Source organism: Solanum tuberosum, unplaced genomic scaffold, assembly GCF_000226075.1.
Source record: "Solanum tuberosum cultivar DM 1-3 516 R44 unplaced genomic scaffold, SolTub_3.0 scf00010, whole genome shotgun sequence".
Lineage (NCBI taxonomy): Eukaryota > Viridiplantae > Streptophyta > Magnoliopsida > Solanales > Solanaceae > Solanum > Solanum tuberosum.
Window position 1 is genome coordinate 1833480 of NW_006238936.1, and position 21442 is coordinate 1854921.

The 21442-nt window shown below is 35.4% G+C and overlaps 2 protein-coding genes across 2 annotated transcripts; both read right to left on the reverse strand.

Annotated features, from left to right (window-relative positions):
- Positions 1-5090: 5090 nt before the first annotated feature.
- On the reverse strand, positions 5091-8755 carry LOC102582792 (bifunctional protein FolD 4, chloroplastic). The gene is made up of 5 exons (XM_006339471.2): positions 8442-8755; positions 7550-7875; positions 6542-6778; positions 6241-6408; positions 5091-5766 (listed from the first exon to the last, which is right to left on the reverse strand). Exons 1-5 carry the CDS (start codon positions 8641-8643, stop codon positions 5596-5598), a joined length of 1104 nt encoding a protein of 367 aa, XP_006339533.1. The 5' UTR covers positions 8644-8755; the 3' UTR covers positions 5091-5595.
- Positions 8756-9147: 392 nt separating this feature from the next.
- Positions 9148-20434, reverse strand: LOC102583128 (K(+) efflux antiporter 2, chloroplastic). Its single transcript, XM_006339472.2, has 21 exons — positions 20201-20434; positions 18352-20014; positions 18015-18186; positions 17824-17914; positions 17404-17540; positions 17254-17313; positions 17019-17138; positions 16570-16638; positions 16282-16347; positions 15985-16074; positions 15464-15568; positions 15234-15362; positions 14670-14879; positions 14066-14215; positions 12951-13004; positions 12771-12829; positions 10588-10654; positions 10339-10515; positions 10038-10094; positions 9762-9836; positions 9148-9649 (listed from the first exon to the last, which is right to left on the reverse strand). The coding sequence occupies exons 2-21, from the start codon at positions 19944-19946 to the stop codon at positions 9527-9529; spliced, it is 3606 nt and encodes a 1201-aa protein (XP_006339534.1). The 5' UTR covers positions 19947-20014; positions 20201-20434; the 3' UTR covers positions 9148-9526.
- Positions 20435-21442: the final 1008 nt, after the last annotated feature.

Genomic DNA, 21442 nt, shown 5'->3' on the forward strand with positions numbered 1-21442 from the left:
TAGGGAGGTAATAGGTCCTTATGAAAGTTTAGTATCGCAACAGCAAATCCGACCAAAGTTGGGGTATTTTTCAGACCCTTATCCCTAAATTATATATTTGAAATTTATCCAATTAAATAAATTTAAACAAGTCATATGATCATGTAAGAGTCCACATAAATTGGGTGTGGTGATTAGTGATGTGCGAGGAAGAATTGTGGTTATACAACCAACATCCTTGGAACAATGTTTGAGAAAACATAAGTATGTTGTGAGGATGTCACTTGTTCAACCACACATTGTTGATTGTCACCCCAAATTTATATGGACTCATACATGATCACATGCTTATGTTGTAAAGATGTTGATTGTATAACCACACATAACTATTCCTCATTCATACGTGTGCATTCTTCACACATTAGTTTGAAGATGTTCATTGTATAACTATAACTCTTTCTCATACATCATTTATCTCCACCCCCAATGTATTTGGACCTTTACATTACTTGTTTAAACTTATTTAATTTAATAAATTCCAATAATATTGTTTATTATTAGTTAATCATTCTCCCTTTTAAATTATACTAGCTACAGTCTATAATTAAGCGTCATACTCCAGTAGGTGCAGTATAGAACATTTATAGATCATGATATCAACATGTATATACCTTATTAGTGTTGAAGTGTAGATGTCGTTGGTACAATCTAAACCAAGCACATGAAAAAATATCGATTGTATTAAATATCTATATAATTTTACCAACAGTGACAATACACAATTATCCAAGTTTTACAACGGTAACAAAGTACAAATTGCTACTTTTCAACGGTAACATTTACTTTTTTAGTGTATTAAAAAGAAGAATTCATGAACTTTTTCATCCTATTCTGTTTTATAATACTTAAACATCTCTTTTTATTATGTCTCAAACATCCAATGCAAAAAAATCTTACGTTTGTCGTTGTGGTAATTTAGCTATGTTGAGCCAATACAAACCCAAGTCGACAATTCTTTAACTGTGCAATTGGTGCATGCTCTTTTTTTAAGTGGCTTGAAAATGATTCATCAATGAGCATCCCATCAAAATTGAGTTCGGAACTCGAGACATCAAATTTTCAAGGCGTTACCAAATTTCAAATATTAGAAAGGGTTCGAAACTCTGAAGAAAATAACCAACCATTTCAAAAACCAATTGTCTTAAACCAACTTCAAAAACCAATTGTCTTACTCATCACCATTTAGCTCACTTAGAAAGTTACTCAACTAAGTATAATTTACTTAGGAAGTCACTCATCAGTTTTATTTCATAACCCAAAAGTCAGTCAATTTATGATAGTTTACTTAGAAAGTCACTTATCTATTGATATTTTACCTAAAAAAAAATCACCTAATCAATTTTCATAAGGAAATAATTTGAACAAACAGAATGATTTAAAATAAGGAAATTTTCATATAGGTTTTTTTAAAGTAAAAAAGGAGAAAATGGTCTAAAACCCCCCTAATCTTTTACCCAATTCTCAACTACACACTTATTCTTTACGGGGGTCCTATTACCCCCTGAACATTTTAAAAGTATAATATAGATCCCACGCCCAGATTTATATGAAAAAGTGAATTGCACGCGCCCTGCCACGTAATATTACCTTTTTTAAAAAAAAAAATCCTTTATTCTGCAATTATTTTTCATCTATATTTCCCTCTTTCACTTTCCTTTTCCATTACTCTTTTATTTTGATCTGACAAATTAATTTTTCAGATTTGAGGATACATTCAATTATAGTCACCATCATCTTCGAGCTTCACCGGAGTTATAAACACTAGAAAACTTTTGATGCTCTCTATTGAAGCTAGAATAAAACAATGCTGAGAAACCCATTTCGATTATTGGGTGTTTTCCATTTAATGGGTTTTTCACCCAATGATTTCATTGATGAATTCTACTCCATTGATGGATCAACTACTTGATGATTTTTTCTCCATTAATGACTCTAAATTTCGATCCTCTTGACTTTTGGTTTTGGTTTTATCGCACTAATGAGAAGTAAATTTACTGTGAGAAATTTGTGATTTGAGACTGAAAGTTACCTTAATTAATGATGAGAGGTTAGTGAGGGCGGCGACCTGGTGGCGGAGCAAAGCCGCCGCCGTTGACTTTCAATTTTGATTTTGAGTTATTATCAATTTTTCCCACTGATTAGAAGTGAATTTATTGTGAGAAATTTGTGATTTGAGAATAAAAGTTAACTTAATAATGAACGGTTGGTGAGGGCGACGACCTAGTGGTAGAGTAGAGCCGCCGCCGATGTTGCTTTGACGAAGAGAAGAACAAAGACGATAAAAAGCAATCGATGTTGCTTTGACGAAGAGAAGAACAAAGACGATAAAAAGCAGCCGATGTTTCTTTGATGAAGAGGAGAAGAAAGACGATTAAAAAAAATTAAAGGAAACTTGAAGATTTTTGAAGAATAAAAAAATTATAATATGAAATATAAGAAATACTTTTAAAATTAAAGTTTTAATTATTATTTTTACCTCTCAACTACACTTTCTTTGCCACCTCATTATTTAGGGAGCAAATAATTCTACGTTAAAATAGTGTAAGGGGGTAATAGGACTCTCGTAATAAATAAGTGTGTAGTTGAGATTTCGGGTATAGATTGAGGGGGTTTTAGACCATTTTCTCCGTAAAAAAGTAATAATATGTCTAAGTATCATGAGTTATTACCTAAAATTCCCTAAAATAAAAGGATCTAGGTGAATATATATTTGATCATAATTTTAGCTAAGCGGATCAACAAAATACTTAAAATGGGTATTTTATTGTTTTTAATTAAAAATTTAGCTTAAAAGAATTTTTTTATTTTAACAAAATTTAGTGAAAATTATTTAAATTGATTGAGTGACTTTCTAAGTGAAATATCAATAGCTGAGTGACTTTCTAAGTAGACTATCCAACAAAGTTGAGTAACTTTTTAAGTGAACTATTCTAAGTTGAGTAACCACCCAAAGTTCAGATTTTTTCCGCAATTTTACCGCATCTACATAGCTGCATTTTTCAGTTTAATGTAATTTAGCTTTATCATCTTTAGGCTTATACATGCTTTGCCCGTGAAATAGAAGTATGATTAAAAGTTTGAAACTACTCAAATCTGCATTTGATATGCTTACTAAAAAATGCCGTTAAAATACACCTTTGTTCCCATAAATTTATGGATCTTCTACACAATGTTCTTCAACTTATAGACCTACTCTTTTTCTTTCCAAGCAATTACACCTTCTGTCCCAAGTGTCTTACCTTCTTTTTTTTTTGGTATATCCCAGAAAAAGTGCATTATCTTATATTTGGTAAGTTTTTCAATTTCAACATTCTACTGACAAGTATAATTAAAATCACAAGATTCAAAAGTCTTCATTTATTTCTTAAATTTCGTGTCCATTCAAACTAAAATACTCAAATAGAGATGAAGGGAGTAAAATAAGAAAACAGACCAAGAGAAAAGTCCTAGCAATGGTAGCGTAAGCAGAGGCGGATCCACATTGATCTATGAGGGTGCACGTGCATCCGGTAACTTTTCAAAAAAATTTATATATATATACCTTAAGTAAGGGTTATATATTTAACTGTGCACTTCAATAACCAAAAACTCATCCAGGTGAATTGGTCAAAGCCGCAACTATTATCAGTAAACACAAAACATACGAATTTTTTACAAAATTCAACCAAAGAAACATACTTCAAGTGTTTTTATTCTTATACTTCATAAATTTTACTCTATACTTATTTTATACAATACACAATTTGATAAATGTATATTTATTAATATTAAATAAATGAAAATTGAAGAAGTACAACAATAATAATATATCCAGTAAAATTTCAAAAAAAATACATAACTTTATTAGTTTAATTTAATAAATAATTCATTATCATAATATCAATACCAACTTTCACTAGTGAGTATCAGCGATGTAATACTATTGAGTATGGTGTCTTTGATTAAAAAAAAGTATTGATGTCCGAATCTCAATATTGCAGGAATGAAAAATATAGTTTTGATTTTTTTCTTTCATTTTAAATGAATTTGTGAGATTTTGCATATTACAAGATATTTTCAGTTACAAATGTTGCATCGTGAGTTGTGAAGCAAATTGCAAAAAATAAAATAGTTTAAACTTCTATCAGAATTGTTCTAAAAAACAAAGTCCTTTTAACAGAGAATTCTTTAGAATTTTTAACAGAGAATTTAAAAAAATATATATAAATAAATATAATTGAATTAACAGAGAATCGTTTTAAATACAAACAGCTATAACAGAGAGTTTGACAAAGGTTATTTTAAGTAAAGAGGATTTTAGCTATGTGTTTATAATACATTGTCATAGATCTTATTGTTAAGAACTTTATTTATATTTATATTTTTAATAAAAGATTTGAATAGTTTAATTAACTCTCCTAAAATATTAGACAAAGTTCTTTTAAAAGTTATAAAATCAAAAACTTGAATTTATAATTCTAAATTTCTTTTTAAAAATTAACTAAATTCTAAATTTATGGATTAATTGTGTGTTAGTGTTTGATATGTATGTATATGTTGATATTGGAGTGTCTATAATAGGTACAATGCTGAGTTGAAGTGTCTAAGCAAATTACACAAAATAACTTTAAGGGACTATGGATGACTTAAGCGTCTTAGAAATCTCCATACAATTTGAGACAGAGGGAGCACAATCAATATGATCGAGATATAATAGAAAGCATCTATCAAACTTTTGGCCTAGGATGTTTGAAATGACTTTTTGAATTGGTAATGTCATGAGTTTTGGAGCTGATCAAGGAAACAAATGACATTTGTATGTATTATTTAAAAATAGCAAATTCACTATAACCAGAAAACAAACTTTTGAATCAGCAGCACTCCTTTCATTATTATTTTTCCTTTTAAAGGACGTAAGAAATACACAATAAGGAACGACTATGTCAATTTGGAAAGAAAAAAAAATCTGATCAGAGGTGAAAAGATGGGTAAAAAATAACAATGAATATCCATATTTTATATCAGTAGAACATTTTATTTTATTGAAGGAATAAAGGCACTGCAAATGCATGGATGTAAAATTAGTCATAGTGCTATATTCTTGAGAGTTCAAAGAGGCATTTTTACCAGCATCATGTTACTCAAATGATATGAATCTGCATATATGTTGGACAAACCATACAGCTAATAGCACATATACAATTGTTCTGAGTACAAGAGCTTCAGTCAGACCACTCAACAACTGAAGACAACATTCCGAAAGGAAAAAAGGGTTTAAAATGTGCAATCAAACCATAGTGGGCGAGCTTGTTTCACCTAAGACTTGATTTCCGCCATCAGACCCTTATTCCCTACCAAACTCTATAAAGTATGTCATGGTATCCAGCTTTGACTGCACCTTTTAGGTAGCTTATCATTGTCCCTCGAGTTGAAGATCGTTTAGATGCTTTGTTCCCTAAAGTTAGTTTTCATGCTACAAGCTCATAAAGGCAGATACATGCTGACTAAGAGACAGGAAAGACAGCTGGGAAGCTCAACAATATGGCCCACCTGGTTAGACTACTGAACTTCAAAATCTCACTTGAAGTTGTTGATTCGCTTTGCTGATAACAAAGTATTGGAGAGAAGCATTGCTATAGTCATGGGCCCAACTCCTCCAGGAACAGGAGTAATAGCTGAAGCAACCTTGATGGCCTCCTCATAACAAACATCTCCAACTAGTCGATAGCCTCGAGGATTTGTAGCATCCTGTTGGACAGAACAAAAATCAGCACTCATCTTGGGTAAATCAGAAGGCAAACATGCATTCCACTATAGGGAAATTGTTTCTGTTTTTTCTTTTTTCTTTTTTTTTATGACAAGGGAAACCCGCAGCCGCTACCCCTTGGGTGCGCACAGGGTAAAACCCCGCTCCTATGCAATAGCTCGCAAACCACATAGGAGAGGTAACCCGCACTAGGCAAGCCCAGTGTGACGAGCTCGACCCAGAAGGCAAACCCCTTGCTTTCGCTGGCAAGGGGTTTCGAATTTGAGACCTCCAACATGGATGGGAATATTGTTAAACAAAAAATAATAATTACTACATTTTTAAAGTGGTCCTTGAACTAGCAATTCTATCATATTTATTTGAAGAGCATGCTGGGAAAGGCACAATAAGACACAAAAATCACTGCATAATCACGAGGATGACAATTAGAAGAAAACAGTATATAGCTTTCACACCTCCACAGGATTAATCCCGACATCAATAATTACGGCCCCAGGCTTGATCCAGCTACCTCTAACCATGTTTGGTTTCCCTACAGCTGCTATTATGATATCTGCTTGTCTTGTGATCTCCTCTGGGTTCTTGGTTCTGGAATGAACAATGCTGACGGTGGCATCTTCCCTCTAGCGTAAGAATAGGAAGAAACATTGGAAAGGACAAAAGTAATACACATAATTATAAGAGACTAAGAGCTCAATACAACGCTATCAGAAAAAGGCTCTATCATAAGAAGATCACTGTTTATTAGACTATTACCTGCAGCAGCAAGGCAGCAGGCATTCCAACTATATTGCTCCTGCCAATGACAACCGCCTTTTTCCCCTTGATTTCCACATTGTACCGGTGAAGAAGCTCAATGCATCCTTTGGGTGTACAGGGGACAAATAAGGGCTCTCTACCTCGCATCGCAAGCTGGCCAATATTTAGTGGGTGGAATCCATCCACATCCTTCTCAATGCAAACAGCATGTAGGATTTTCTCCTCATCCATATGCTGATCCAAAGTTGATGAAGACACAATTCAAATTAGAAGATAAAGGTCTAGAAAGATATCAACTCTATCAGAAGTGGAATAGCATTGAGATACATCATTGATCTATAAACTCATCCATAACATAAAGTATTTTCTGTTATCATACGTGAACATGATCTGACTAACTTTGATTACTGTTACTACAGAGGATCAAATCTGTTGGGGACCAGTTTTATGAAGCACCAATTAACAATACTGATTAACTTGGTTATCTCTAATATTTTTTGAGTCAGTACTTCTCTTTCTTCAATATTCTCATCATATATTTTTACTCTTGCATTCCTTTCAAATCATGTTCTTAAAAATGATTTCTTGAGCCAGGGTCTATACGAAACAACCTCTCTATACAACAACGGTAGGGTAAGGTCTGCGTACACGTTTCTTATACAACAACGGTAGGGTAAGGTCTGCGTACACTCCACCCTCCCCAAACTTCACTTGTGAGACTATACGGGGTATATTGTTGATTAGCAACCACAAATGATGTCACAGTGTACTATCTGATAAACTGAACTGATATAGATCAGCAGTTACTCTCTTACGATCCAATTCATACAACAGTAACAAAAAAATGACAAGGGAGATCCAACAGTAACAATTTAGACATGATTCTGGGAACATAACTCATCCATATCCATCTTGGATAAAACTAATCCAGATGAAGTCGCATGTCAAAAATTCTAAACTCCAAGAAAATTCAGCAATAAAAGACAGTGAGGTTTAGTAGCATACCGAAGGTAATGGTAGCTGAACAAGAATTCCATGAACCATAGGATCATCATTGAAGTCTGAAATATACTTGAGAACTTCTTCTTCTGTTGAGTTCTCAGGCAAACACACTTCATAGGATTTGATCCCAGCAGCTTCACAAGCTTTTTTCTTGTTGCGAACATAAGTTGCAGAATCTTTCCTATCCCCAACAAGTATAACTGCCAGGCCAGGAACAACACCAATCGAATCTTTCATCCTAGTTATTTCGGCATTTATTTCATCTCTGACATCTTTTGCAACTTTTTTCCCATCAATCACTTTTACCGATGCCTCACTAGCCATTGCAGCTGCACAGCAATGCAAATAATTCAAAAATCTTTAAAAGGTAGGTCCGTCAAACCAAACCAACAATGCCACGAAACCAGACAGTTGGGGAACATGCAAGAAAAAATCCAGAGTAAAACAATGGCGTTAAAAGGAAAAAGGCCCAACTATGAGCCAAGGACCAAACACTTCAAGTGCACGAAATTCTCAACCAACTTACCTAAGAATACTGAAGTTTAAAAAATTGTAGACATATCTCTCTGACCAATTAAACAGCTTACAGAGATGGCTTATTTAGTAAAGGTCTGAACTTTTAATGCCTATACCATCAATTAATCCCATTTTAGATCTCTGAATCCTTGTTTGGTCATCTTCTAGCTTAAGATTCTTAACATCACGCCTAAAACAGCTTGCCAATATTATAAATTCACTGAAAACATAGATTTTATATATTGTCAATTCCTCAATATCTAGTTCATTCGCCAAAAAAAAATGCTACCTTTACCCTTTTTACAAATCCATATTCCAAACAAAGATATACTTACAAAGCAACTTAAAAGCTTGGGAATTGCAAAGTAAAAGAATTTACCAGTAATGATGGAGGAAGAGGAAAACGTTGGACGAGTGATGATGGTTCTGGGAAAAGATGGGTTGTGAAAGGGAGCCAGAGAGGAACGGAAGCGAATTTGGTGGGGGCCAAGAAGTGGTAAAAACCGAGCTGCGGCGGCGGTTGACGGCGGTGAGCAGTTGTTTAACTTCATCTTCATCATTGTTATCGGAGATGACGCCATTTTCCGACAAAGAAGATGAAGTTGAGCTCTAAGTCTCAGCCCTATGCTTGCACCGTTTTTTGTGTTTGGGGTTTTAGATTTTTTGCCGTAGGGTTTTGGACCATTTGATTTTAATTTTAATCAGAAAAAGAAGTTACTTTTCAGATTTGGCTTAATTGTACTGTTGGTCCCTCGGTTATAGCTAAATTTTAATTCAGTTCCAATCATTTTTTATTAAGTACAATTAACTTTGATCTTTTTGCTTATGAATAATTTAGTTAATTTTAGCTTTTGGAAATGTTTGACAAGGTTAAATAACTTGAAATAAGTTAAAAATAACTTTAACTTTATAATCTGATTACCGAAGAAAAACCTATGATAAAATTCAGGTTTTGGAAACTACTACATCTATAAGGTAAAAAAAAATTCAAAGCACAAAGCAGAACAAAGTATACTCCCTAGTTAAAAAAAGAAATCTAAAGGCTAATCTCCTCCAGAATTATTTTGGACTTAAATTTTCAGTGGTTACCATCAAAATACTTGAAAAAAAATATATTCCAGAAAGGCATATCCTTTCTTTTTGATATGCAAGAATATTCCACGTAGCTTTTGCATACATTCAACTATATCGATGCAAACTACCTGGATGACCTTATATCCTGAAATGCAAAAACAAAAACTTTTCGAACCAAAGCAATTAAAAGGTCTATCACCTAGTGGTTATGCCATAAAAGAAAATTGCTCTCCTGCATAGCTTCTTGCTTGCTATACTTCTGTACATTCTTTTAAAAATGGGGGTTAACTAAAAACACTATACACTTATAAGGACTATCTTCCCTTCTATTCCCCTTCGTTTTTGGTTGTAGGTCCAAGCAATGCAGATTCTTGTTTCTTCTAATGGGTATCATATTGCTAGTGTTCCTTCACTGACTTGGTTCTCATCTGAAGAGTCTGAGGGCTGAGCTTTGGCTTTACTCACCACACGAGAAAAACCATAGCCTAGAGAACTTCCGCTAGTTTCACATAGCTGCAAAACAAAATCAAGTGTATTTGTATTTAAATATCTAACAAAATCTGAAACGGATGCAACCTCTAGCAACACTCCAAAAGCAAAGACAAGTAGTGCAAGTATAATTTACCTCAGTAAGCTCAGAGAGGTGGCGGGACCTAAACTCGTTGATTGTTGCTGCTATCTCCGACATTGGCAGCTTAGCCTAGAAGATATAATATATACTCAGAATTTTATTTGTTTCACTCAAGGAATGGTTAAAGAATGTCAAAAGCCAACTACAAGGAGGTCGAGATGCAAAGGTAGTGTGCAGCTAGATTATTGCATCAGAAGATCCAACAACCCATCAAGAATGCTCAAGTATACAGTAGAACAGATCTCTATCCAATCTATAAAATCTACTTACTTGTGCAAGGACAGCAGCGGCCAACTGTAGGCTTGGTTCCAAGGTCTCGGGCACAACCTGTAAAAACATTTATCCACCTCAATTTATTGCATTGTTCATCATTTATCCAACTATTCCCTCTTTCATGCATAATATGTTACAACTAGAGATGTCACTGTAGCACAATGTTAATACAACAGCAAATGTATAAATATTTCAAGGCTCAGAATCCTGATGTTATCCAGAGAATCCTAAGTGCAACCAACATGAACAAAGTTTCCAACAAAAAGATCAATAGCAGAAATTAGAATAAGAAAGATACCGCTGTTGCTCCAGCCTTCTCTAAATTAAGGCCATGATCCACATCATGAGCACGTACAAATGTTTTCACATTGGGAAAGTACTTGTTCAAGGCCCAAACAGTTCTGTAATTTGCACCAGGAGTATCTAATGTTATTGCGGCAGCACATGCTCTTTCAGCTCCAACTTTATGAAGAACCTAGAAATCGAGAATCAGAATGTCAAAATAAAATATCCACACCATATATGTAAGTTCAGAAATTTGGTTTACCTCTCGGCTACCAGCATCACCAAAGTATACAGGAAGGTCAAGTGCACGACCAACTGCAACACGCTCACTGCATTTATTATAAAAAACATTTATTAAGACGAGCATCATGATAATAATTGGATAATATAAGTGAACAACATCTCCTGCACACCCCTTCCCAAGATTTCTTTAGATACAATAATAAAGTTAAACTCAGCTTGTTGATGCTCTTATAATCAACTACTGAAAAGTACTCCAGGATGAATATGGTGATATTCAAGATCCAATCACAATCAAAACTCCAACATATAAGGAAACTCTAATACCCTTTTATATTTGCTCAGGGCCAGTTGCTTCTAAAGCTTCTTTCATGGTGGTTTTAGTTGTGGAAATGAATTTCTTTGATTTCATATCCGCCCATAGACTTACGCAGTTCATAAATTCATTGAACGAATTCAAGGATTCGTTGGTAATTGACTTTAGCCACCATGGTATCTTGGTTGCTTTGTTTTTGCTCAATTAGAATCTTCAGCTTGTAGCCTCAAATCCCCTTTACTCTCTGATTAGATTAGAATTGGTTTCCATTCAAAGTAATGATAGATAATTTTGGTTGAAATTTACAGCAGAATTGCTCAAACCAACTCTGATGATCTCTCTTCTCCCTTCTAACTCTCACACTTCTTTTCCTTTTTTAAGTTTCTTTCTGGTGGTGGGGATTGGTTGCAGTAGTGAGGAGAGAAGGCAGAACGGAAGACACAAATCTGGTGTGGAGGTGGTGGCAGAGGGAGAAGGGGAAGGGGAAGAGTAAAGGCATTATGGTGGTGCCGGGATGGGGGAGGAGGTGGTGGCAGGGAAAGAGAATGAAGAAGAGAGATTTATTTTTATTCAAAATACCTTTCACGCTCTTAAACATGGATCATGCCATGTCAAAATGCCTTACACACATCATGCCATGTCAGCAATGTGTCTAATAGGACACAGTTTAAACATGGATCAGGTGTTCAATAGGTACAATTTTACAAGCCTTACTCCAGGTGTCTTGTGAAAATTTGTGACAAGTTTTAAGGGGATATCTATCTGTTTGGCCTTTGATTAACATTCAAATATTCAAATCTGATTTGTAAAAATAATCTAATATTTCATTAAAAGACAATCTGGTTCAATTTCCTCAATTCTCCGGCTTGGCACTGCGGCACTCTTTTGGGAAGCCATCGTCCTCTTCTCTTTCATTGTTATTCCTTTGATGCATGCATGAATGTGAACATGTATATAGATACAGAAAAATAAACTTTTACTTTAAAATCCTAAAAGCGGATGATGACTGATGACTCACAATTAACAAACTATATAAGTCAATTTCATTGCTAGCTTTCATGACTGAATTATTATACTACCTAATAAAACTTCCTTCTACCTCATTTTGTATAATGATGTTTGATAGGACACCAAGTTTGAATCTTTAAGATGTCATTTTTACTTGAGGAACAACAACATACCCGATGTAATCCCACAAGTGGAGCCTAGGGAGGGTAGGATGTACGCAAACCCTACCTTTGTGGGGTAGAGGTAAGATGTCATTTTTACTTGAGTATTTTAACAAAATAGTCAATTAAGTGGGCAGAAAATTGGTTTGATTGAAAAAATATTACATCAAGGTTTAAAATTTAACTAGTAAAAGTATTTGAATTCCTGAAAGTTGTATAGAGTAACAACGGAACTTATCAAACAATTTGGGATGTCCCAAAATAGTAAGATTGTCATATAAGCTGGAGGGAATAACAAATTGCAAAGAATAAATATCTTTAAATAACGATTCTAAAAAAAATTGGCATCTTCTGATTTTCAGTTGTTCAGTTTCTATTTCCACATTGCACTGAGATGCTATATCATAAAAAACTTGCAAAAAAATACTACAACTCATATATAATGAGAATATCACAAACCATTGGGAAGTGATGAAACTTGATAATAGTTACTCATTGGCTCTGTTTCCTCAGGGGTAAAACATTCTCTACAGTATCATATCTTATAAAGGAAAACCATTTTCTTGCATCTGGTTAGATATAAAGGTTGGTGGCTTTTAAGAGTAGTTGATAGTGGAGGTGCTGTTGAGAGATAAGTTGTGAAAAATATATAAAATTCTAACCTTCACTGAACCCACAGGAGCTGAAACCAGTTGAATGTGAGCAAAAAGAGAATCATACCTTCGCACATCAAGCGCAACAAACGGAATCAGTCGCTCGGAGAGAAGTTGGGCAATGATCTGTTAAGATGAAAACTAACTCAACAGACAGAAGATGGGATGGATAGCTTCATTTTTCCAAAGTTTGACAATGATTCGTCAAATGATCAATTAACTAATTCATGAAAGCAGGGGGTAAAACCTGGCCAACGCGACCAAATCCACAAATAATGATATGATCTTGCAAATCATCTGTCTGGAAAAGAAAAAAGGAACTATTAATTTATATTATTTTAAGCAACCGATTGAAGTCAGTGAAATCTTCTTTACATTTATGCAGGTAATAATCCAGAAAGATATCATTACATGTTGTAGTCCTTCAAGTAATGAACTTTGGTAACTGAACATCTGTTACTTCTCATACCAATGATCTTCATAATAAATGCTAACGTTAACGATAACATCTTATATAGAGCAAAGCAGCAATGAGTTAAATAAGCTCAGAAGGAAAATCAAGTGAGGCATTAGGTTCAGAGGAAATCTAATCAGAGATGAGATGGATCTATAATTCCATAGATAATTACTTTTCAAGGCAAGAATACTTCCTTGCAAAAAATAAAATTGTGCCAAAAGTAAAAAGGCAGAGAAACTACAAGGGTTCAGAAGGCTTAGTGCCACAACACTGAGGCACAAAACTTAGGTAGCAACAACAAAGTACAGCACAAAACTTGAGAGATGAACCAGGATAAAAGAAAGGCATTGAAAGGAGAAAGCAGCTAGGGATGAAGAAATTTGAGAAAGGGAAGGACAGCCAGGGATGAAGAAATTTGTGAAAGGGAAGGGGAGTAAAAGGAAATGTTTTCTAGCACCAAAATTCCAGCTTTCCTCGTCTCCAGAACTACTTTATGGTTTTCTTAACAACAGTACTATGCCCCTTAACTTTGGCCCTTTAATTTATACCCTGTAACTATTGACAACCTGAAACCAAACTATTTTGTGTAAGCTTGCAAGGTCCTGAACCTGAAGTACAGGTCTAACTGTATTTTTCTGTGATCTACTCACAAATCTAGCACCACAACAAATAATTATGTGACATGCACCTACTTTTGGCAGCTATATTTTGCTTGAAGTAAGATGTAATCAAGTAGAATATACTAAATGTTCGAAAATTGTAGAAACGAAAAAAAGAGGCTTTAGTGTGATCTGTCTTTAGGGGTCAAAATATAAGAATTTGCAAATATGTACACGGTTCATTAGTTTCATCCTTGCTAAAAGCCAAAGAAGAAAACTAGTGCCACCAAAAGTAGGAGGCAGTACCTCACTTTCATCAGGCAATAAACTTCGCACATCTTGCAGCTCAAAACGAGATGCTATTAATTGACCTCCAGCAGCTAGATATGGTGTGAGGGCCATTGAAATTCCAACCACAAGAAACAGCAGAGATGACAATTCAGGAGACATTATTCCCTGGAAAAAAAAAGGTAAAACCAATGAGGAATCATTAAATAAGCTAATACACTTATTCTAAGAAGATATATTTTTGTCATGGGGCAAAATTCCTCATAGATCTTAGCATTGTACTGTCCAGATAAGTTGCAGCTTCAAATCTATTTAAGGGTAGATAAGGGCGAACAAGCCTCATGAAATAAGAGAAATGTAAGTAGATATAAGATGGCCGACGTAGATAGAAACTGGAAGGATTGATGGTAATTAGTCTCCACTTTCCCAACAACAGGATCAGACAAGCTCAACATTTGATTTCAGTACACAGGTCATTTGTAGAAAAGGTCCACAATTCCTTGACAAAGGAACAGAAGATGTTTAAACAGCATCGCAAGAGAGGGAGAAAAAATGGAATAAAAGAATTTTATTAACGGATATGAATTGCTTGTGAAAGGTTAAAGCTATCAAAGAAATAAACCTGATTGACAGCTTCACCAAAGGCTACAAAGGCAAACTCTCCACCCGGAGCAAGTAGGAGACCAACTCTTACTGCCGATACAATTGAAATACCAAACAGTTTACCAATTAATGCAACCAAGATAGTCTTGCCACCTAATAGAAGTCCCAATGAGCCCATAATCACTGGAAAGTTTGAAAGAAGAAGCTTGGGATCAATGGACATTCCAACCTGCAAGCCCGATAATACTTGTTCAGTTGTAAAGACGCAAAGCACCCATAGTCATAATAAATATATTCGTGGACAACTCTCATTTCATCCTTGATAAAAGTTGATTAAAATAGATAAAATTTTGTTTGCTACACAGCTGAAGTGGTATTACAGAACTCAGAAGTACAGTCATTCAATGAGAATAACTCAGGAGAGACAGTTAAGCTCTACAAGCTGGCGAGAACACTAGAGCAAGAATTTTAAAATGTAAATAGAACCTTACCAAGACCTATCCTACCTTAACTCCGAATGACTAGTTGTAGGATTACAAAACTGCATTCACATTGTACACCAAACAAGATCATTATCACCTACCGTCATGAAAAAGAGACCCAGCAGGAGTCCACGATATGGAGCAATATCTGATTCAACTTGCAACGAAAATTCAGTTTCTGCCAGAAGCAGACCAGCTAAAAATGCACCCAAAGCCATTGAAAGGCCAGCCTGCATTAATTCACATCAGTTAACACATCATAGCCTCCACAAAATAACGGTTCTAACAAACTTGGCCAGTATAGATGGACCCGTAAGAATTTTGTAAGTACCCTGGCAGTCAGAAGACTAGTCCCTAGGATAACAAGGAGCGTATTTGCCGAAAATATTTCTGCATTTTGGTTCTCTGCAATCTGCTTATAAATAGGCCGCAACAGCTAAAATCAGAACAGAGAACGAACATATTAGTGTCCTCGGATTTAACAGCAAAATATCTTACGAGACTTGTAAAATGAAAAGTGTAATTAGTACCCTAATTAATATTGGGATTTTTACACTAATAGCCGGACAGATTTACTGTTTACTCTTTTCTAACCGGTATACATAGAGTCCTTGGATTTAACAGAAAAATATCTTACAAGACTTGCAAAAAATGAAAACTGGATTTAACACCCTAATTATCTTTTGTAACAGTCAAAAATCAAAAAATTAATTTTAATAATCTATAGGCAATAGAAAATGAAAGACCACGGTCAAATGTCATAAGAGATGTAGTTTGGACTTAAAAACTATATACTACTAATCTGAAGCATTTATAATATTGGAAGAGATTCTACACGAACAAACAGCTTACCAGACGTCCTCCGGCAATAATGGCAGTGATGGCTACAATTGCCTTTACAGCAGCCAAACCAAGGGCCTCAGCTATTGCTCGGAAACCAATCTAATAAGAAAGTTCTGTTATAACAAGGCAATTTGGAAAATGGCAACATTGTGTACTCACATCTATCGAAAGGAAAGAATGTTGTTTTTGCATGTGATTTGAGGTCCAGAACCTCATATAGCTGGAATCGTAATTATAAAAAGTTCAAAACAACAAAATTTCAAATTATTTTTCAGAAGACAGATGGTAATGTAAAAGAGTCTATACCCCTCCTTTTGATGAATTTGGTGAAATTAGTGGTATCAGTATGAGTAGAACAACTACCGCCAGATCCTGAGGGATAAAAGGAAAAAATTGTTAAATCATATCACAAAGAAAATTCTAAAAGTGTCACAGCACAAGTATATCATTTCAAGTGCATAACAGCACCTATACGGTGATGGAAAGTACATATATGTGAGTTGTGTGTATGCCTAGATACACATAATATTATAAGTTTCAACACCCATCTCATGAGAAAGATGTGACAGCTTTGTACTGTCTATATGCGGATACCTGAAAGAGTAATACGGAAAATGTAGCTCGTCCATGTCGTGATGTGCTCTCACCACGCTCCTGCAATACCTGCAGATAGGCAACATAATCATTAGTTACTAAAGTTTCATTTACAATGAGTAAGAGTCACAGGCACACAGACAAACCATATATAGATAAACTACAATGCCTTGGATTGTAGAAAACATGTTGAATCAACAAAGAAAATATAAGGAAAACTCCAATGCTGATTTGATATCTCAGCATAAGCCATTATCAAGAATTACTGCTTCTGGATTTTGGGGAACATATCATAATAATGTTCCCTTTTTAATCATTAACTTTGATTAGAGTGTTGAACTGGTCACCAAATCAACGTATTTAATGAGTATACAAAACCACTTAAGTGCCAAATCTTGCCCATCATTCATCTAGCAAGGAAGACCTGCTAAAGATATAGAAGGATTGACCTGGAGGACGACAGCAGTGGAAGATAAGGCAAGCCCATTCCCAATCACAATTGCAGCAGGTCCAGCCTGCCCGGCAACCAAATTAGCAACTAACCCGACCACCACAGCTGTCACTAAGACCTGCGTTCATTTATTGAAATTACTAATTAGTGTGAAAAGCTAATTCGTTGAGACCCTCTAGTAAGCAATATGGTGGTGGGTTAATAATACCAAGTGCTCAAACTTTTGCAATTACCTGAGCACTGCCCAATCCAAAAACGTATTTCTTCATAGAACTTAGTCTCTCAACAGATAGCTGTCGAAGAGAATACAAACAGAAGTTATTAAGGCAGTATTTGTAACACATTCAGAAAGAAATAAACTAGTCAATTTTCCTAGAGTCTACCTCTAAGCCAATGTTAAATAGCAGGAAGACAACTCCAAATTCAGCTATAGCCTTGGTGCCATGTACATGACGTATGATAGAAAGACCATAAGGTCCAATCAAGATTCCAGCAGCCAAATACCCAAGGACAGGACTTCCTATACATTACAGCACAGAGAAGATGAACCATTAATAGGAAACACGAGTACATCTACGGTCTATCACGGAGGAGCAAAGGGCACAATATCTGTGATATACATCAAGGTCACAAAAAACTTAGTGTCCAATAAGCAAAGATCATGTTTCAACCTTTAGAACATGTTCAAGGAAAGACCTAGCAGGAAACCTTTACATCAAGAACAAGTTTGGTGAAATTATCATACATAATAAGCCACAAGTCACTGTCCTCATGCAATAAAGAAGGTAGCAAAATTCAATTACCTCCTGGAATTTTCTGGAAGATGGGCACAAAGATAACACTTGCAAGCAATAGCCATAGCATGTCAAAAAGAGAAGCTTCTTCCTCATTTATCTGAAATGAGAATCAACACCATTAGCAAGTAAAAGTAAAGCCCCATCCTAACAAAATGGTGATGGCAGGCATTAAACTAGTGGGAGTTTAAGAGGCATGCCTCTTGATGAGGAAGCATCTCCATTAGTGTCTTAAGTTTCTTGGGCAGTTTTCTTATTTGTCGAACCAGAGGTCTTGCATTTGTCGAGACCTCATCAATGCTTGTGGTAATTATGTCTGGCTGCTGAAATGACTGAAAAATTCGCTCTGATCGATTGAGGTAAAAGGCAATTCTGTGACAGATGTCAGAAGCATATCAAATGCCATAACCACAACAAGCTATATCAATCTAATGATACAAAGATTGTATCCTAACGAGGCACTTATACATGCAGCTACTGAGATTAGTTTCATCTTCTAAAAAAAACAAAGAATGGATAGTGTTATAGTAGTTGTACCCTGCTCCCATCAGTAATGAGCCAACCACCAGCTTGGGCAATTGATTCCTTGCCGACTCAATGAGACTCTGGAAAACTGAAGCAGGTGTGAACTCTTCACCATCTGAGGGAAATGAGAAGAAAGATGCAGGCAAGAAACGAGATGATTTCTTCAATAATGCTTTGGGAGCACTAAGCGGTGAACTGTCCCTAGCTGATTCCTTGTTGACCTCCTGCCTCGCAGTTTGAACACTTTTTGGTTTTTCTGCATCAGAATCAGAATCTTTTGAGGAGTCTAGAACTAACTTTCTATCTTCATCGTCACTCTCATTAGACAATGGCCCACTGGCCACCCAAGCATCCTCCAGTTGTACCTCCCGATCTTTATCAATAACACTCTCAACTGAATTTCTAGGGAATACCTCATCCTCAAAAAGGGTCCCATCGACCGACACTTGGCCTAGAGCTGATGATCCATTCTGTACGACTGAAGTTTCTGCAGTGTCAAGAGGTGATACAGCTAGGTTCTTCTCGACTTTCTGCAAAGCAATCTCCGCATCATTCACCCGTTGAGTAGCCTCGAGCTCATAAGCAACAGCTTGTTCGGCTAAAAGCATTATGTTTGAAACATCTTCCTCGGCTTTTAAAACATTGATTTGTGCTTCCTCAGCTAGATCATTCAACCTGTCAGCCTCTTTTTGCAGCTCTTCTTTTTTGTTCTGCAGCCGCCTCAATATAGCCTCACAATTTTCCAACCGGCTCCGACACTCCTCCATATCTTCCTGAGCAGCTGAAAGTGTTGTCTCTTCCTCCATCAATGAAGTTGATTCTTCCCCTTTGCTTTCTTCAGAAGTTTTTGAAGACATACGTCCTTGTTTTGCAGTTTGTATTGAATCGAGAGCAACTAGAAGCCTTGCCTCAGCCAAAGAAAGGGCCATTGTTGCTTTTTGAACTGCTTCTTTAGCGATCATCTCTTCAACTACAATCTCTTCAATACTGTCAAGTTGTTTGTTCACATCATCCCATGCATTAGCAGCTTCATCCTTTAATGCTATAGCAGCTTCTGATATCTTCTGCGCTTTTTCCTCAAACATTGTGCTGTTCAGCTGTGAAACTTCCAGATCCTTGAGTGCCTTCTGCAACAGCTCCCTTAGTTCATCCAAATTATCCCCTTCCTTTTCTTCTCCTTTGTCTTCCTCCAACTCCTTAGCGCTACTAATTTCAGCGATGCCATTAGCACTAACACTCAATGATCCCTCCTCAGCACTCTCACTAGACTCCACATTTCTACCATTACCATCAATAAAAGCAAGTGAATCATTCTCCTGACACCGAGGCAACTTTACTCCCCTAGAAGCCTTCACACCCGCCAAATTCCCACTCGAATCAAATTTCCACAAAGCACAACTCAATCGTATCCTCGAATATGCTAAACTATTATTACTACATCCCACAATCCGTTTCAACCTTCTCCCAGGCCGATTCCTACATATAACCCTAGCATTTCCAAGCAATTTATGCTTCAATCCTACATCACAGCTGCTTTTCCTACTGTAGTTCAAAGCTTCACCACAATGCGAAGCATTCGGCTGCCATAAATAGTAAGCAAATCCCATCCTCCTCTCCTCTAATTCACTAAACGTCAAAAAAACACCAAACCGTAATTCTCATTACCTCAAATCACCTAACAAAACAAACAAAACAAGTTTCTATTCCAATCAATAACAAATTTTACAAAATCAATTCACCCTACCGCAAATAATCAGCTAAAATCACCATAACAAACTGAAAATAGATTTCGCAATTAATCAACATTCCGCTTCAATACACATACTCAACAAAGAAGAGTTGAAGAGAAATTTGAATTTACCGATACAGAGAAGTGACAGTGAGAGAAGATATCGATATCTTCAGTGCGGCGGAATTTGAGAGAAAAATTAGGTCAGAAAATGATAGATTGACTTTGCTACTGGCTCTTCCTATCGATTTTTTATAGCTTTGTCCGAAGAAGAAAGAGCCTTTCGTTTAGCGACTCTGTGCTTACTTGAAAAGTTGAAATGATGTGAAGAAATATATTTTTCTTTCTTTTTTTTCTCATTTTCAGTTGCTATTTTTTTTATTTTTTTTTATTTTCAGGTTTTTGTTGTCTCCCTCCCATTTGTGGAACATGACAAAATTGGATTAAAGGGTTTATTGGTGGATATTCCATTTTTCTTCATTTACATAATTATCCTCCTTGTTATTGTTTGATGGAAAATTCATTTCACAAATAGATATTTAGTCATGTGATAAGCGATGAGTAACGTACCTACCTGAAAGTGGTTTCTAACTTTTCAATTTATTTATTTTTAGTTTTCGATCGGTGTTCGAAATTCATATTGAATACTCAACTAAATTTAGATGGTCTATTCGGAGTTGGCGCTCCCAATAAGATTTTCTCCATATTCAAGACTTGAATCTAAAATTACTGATGACCTTTATGTGAAGTGAATCAATTATAGGAAATCATTTCCTTTTTTATAAAAAAAAATGATTTTTTTTAGTAAAAATTATACAAAGCACATGGTATAGTAAACAAATTACTTCCTATCCCTACTCTTTCATAAATTACAAAATTCCCTTTATTTTATTGTCTTGCGGATACTTTAATATGCGGACGGATACTTTAATTTAGAAGCTGTAATTAGCAGTTCAGTGCGTTAAAAAAGGAATTTTATCAGTTTAGTGCGTTAAATAAGGAATTTAAAACAGAAATAAAAATTGACTGCCATAATTCACGCATACGTTTCTTTCATCTACAAATCAGTCATTCATAAAACGATTACTGAACTAAAATTTCAAATTTCAAATTTTGAAATTCTCTCTTCCTGTTTTGAGAAAAGCTCTGGAAGGCTGATTCAAAAAAAATTGCAGCGCATTTTTTGGTGATGATTTGTAATGAATATTTCGATCTTGTTAAGGCATTCAGGAATATGGGAAAGTGATGTTAGATACAAGCGATACAGAAGTGATGGCATAGTGGTTGGGGAAAATATTTCGTTCGTTAATCTTAATTCAGCAGTTGCAGCAGAATTGAATATTGATGAATAAAAAAATATGGATATCAGATACG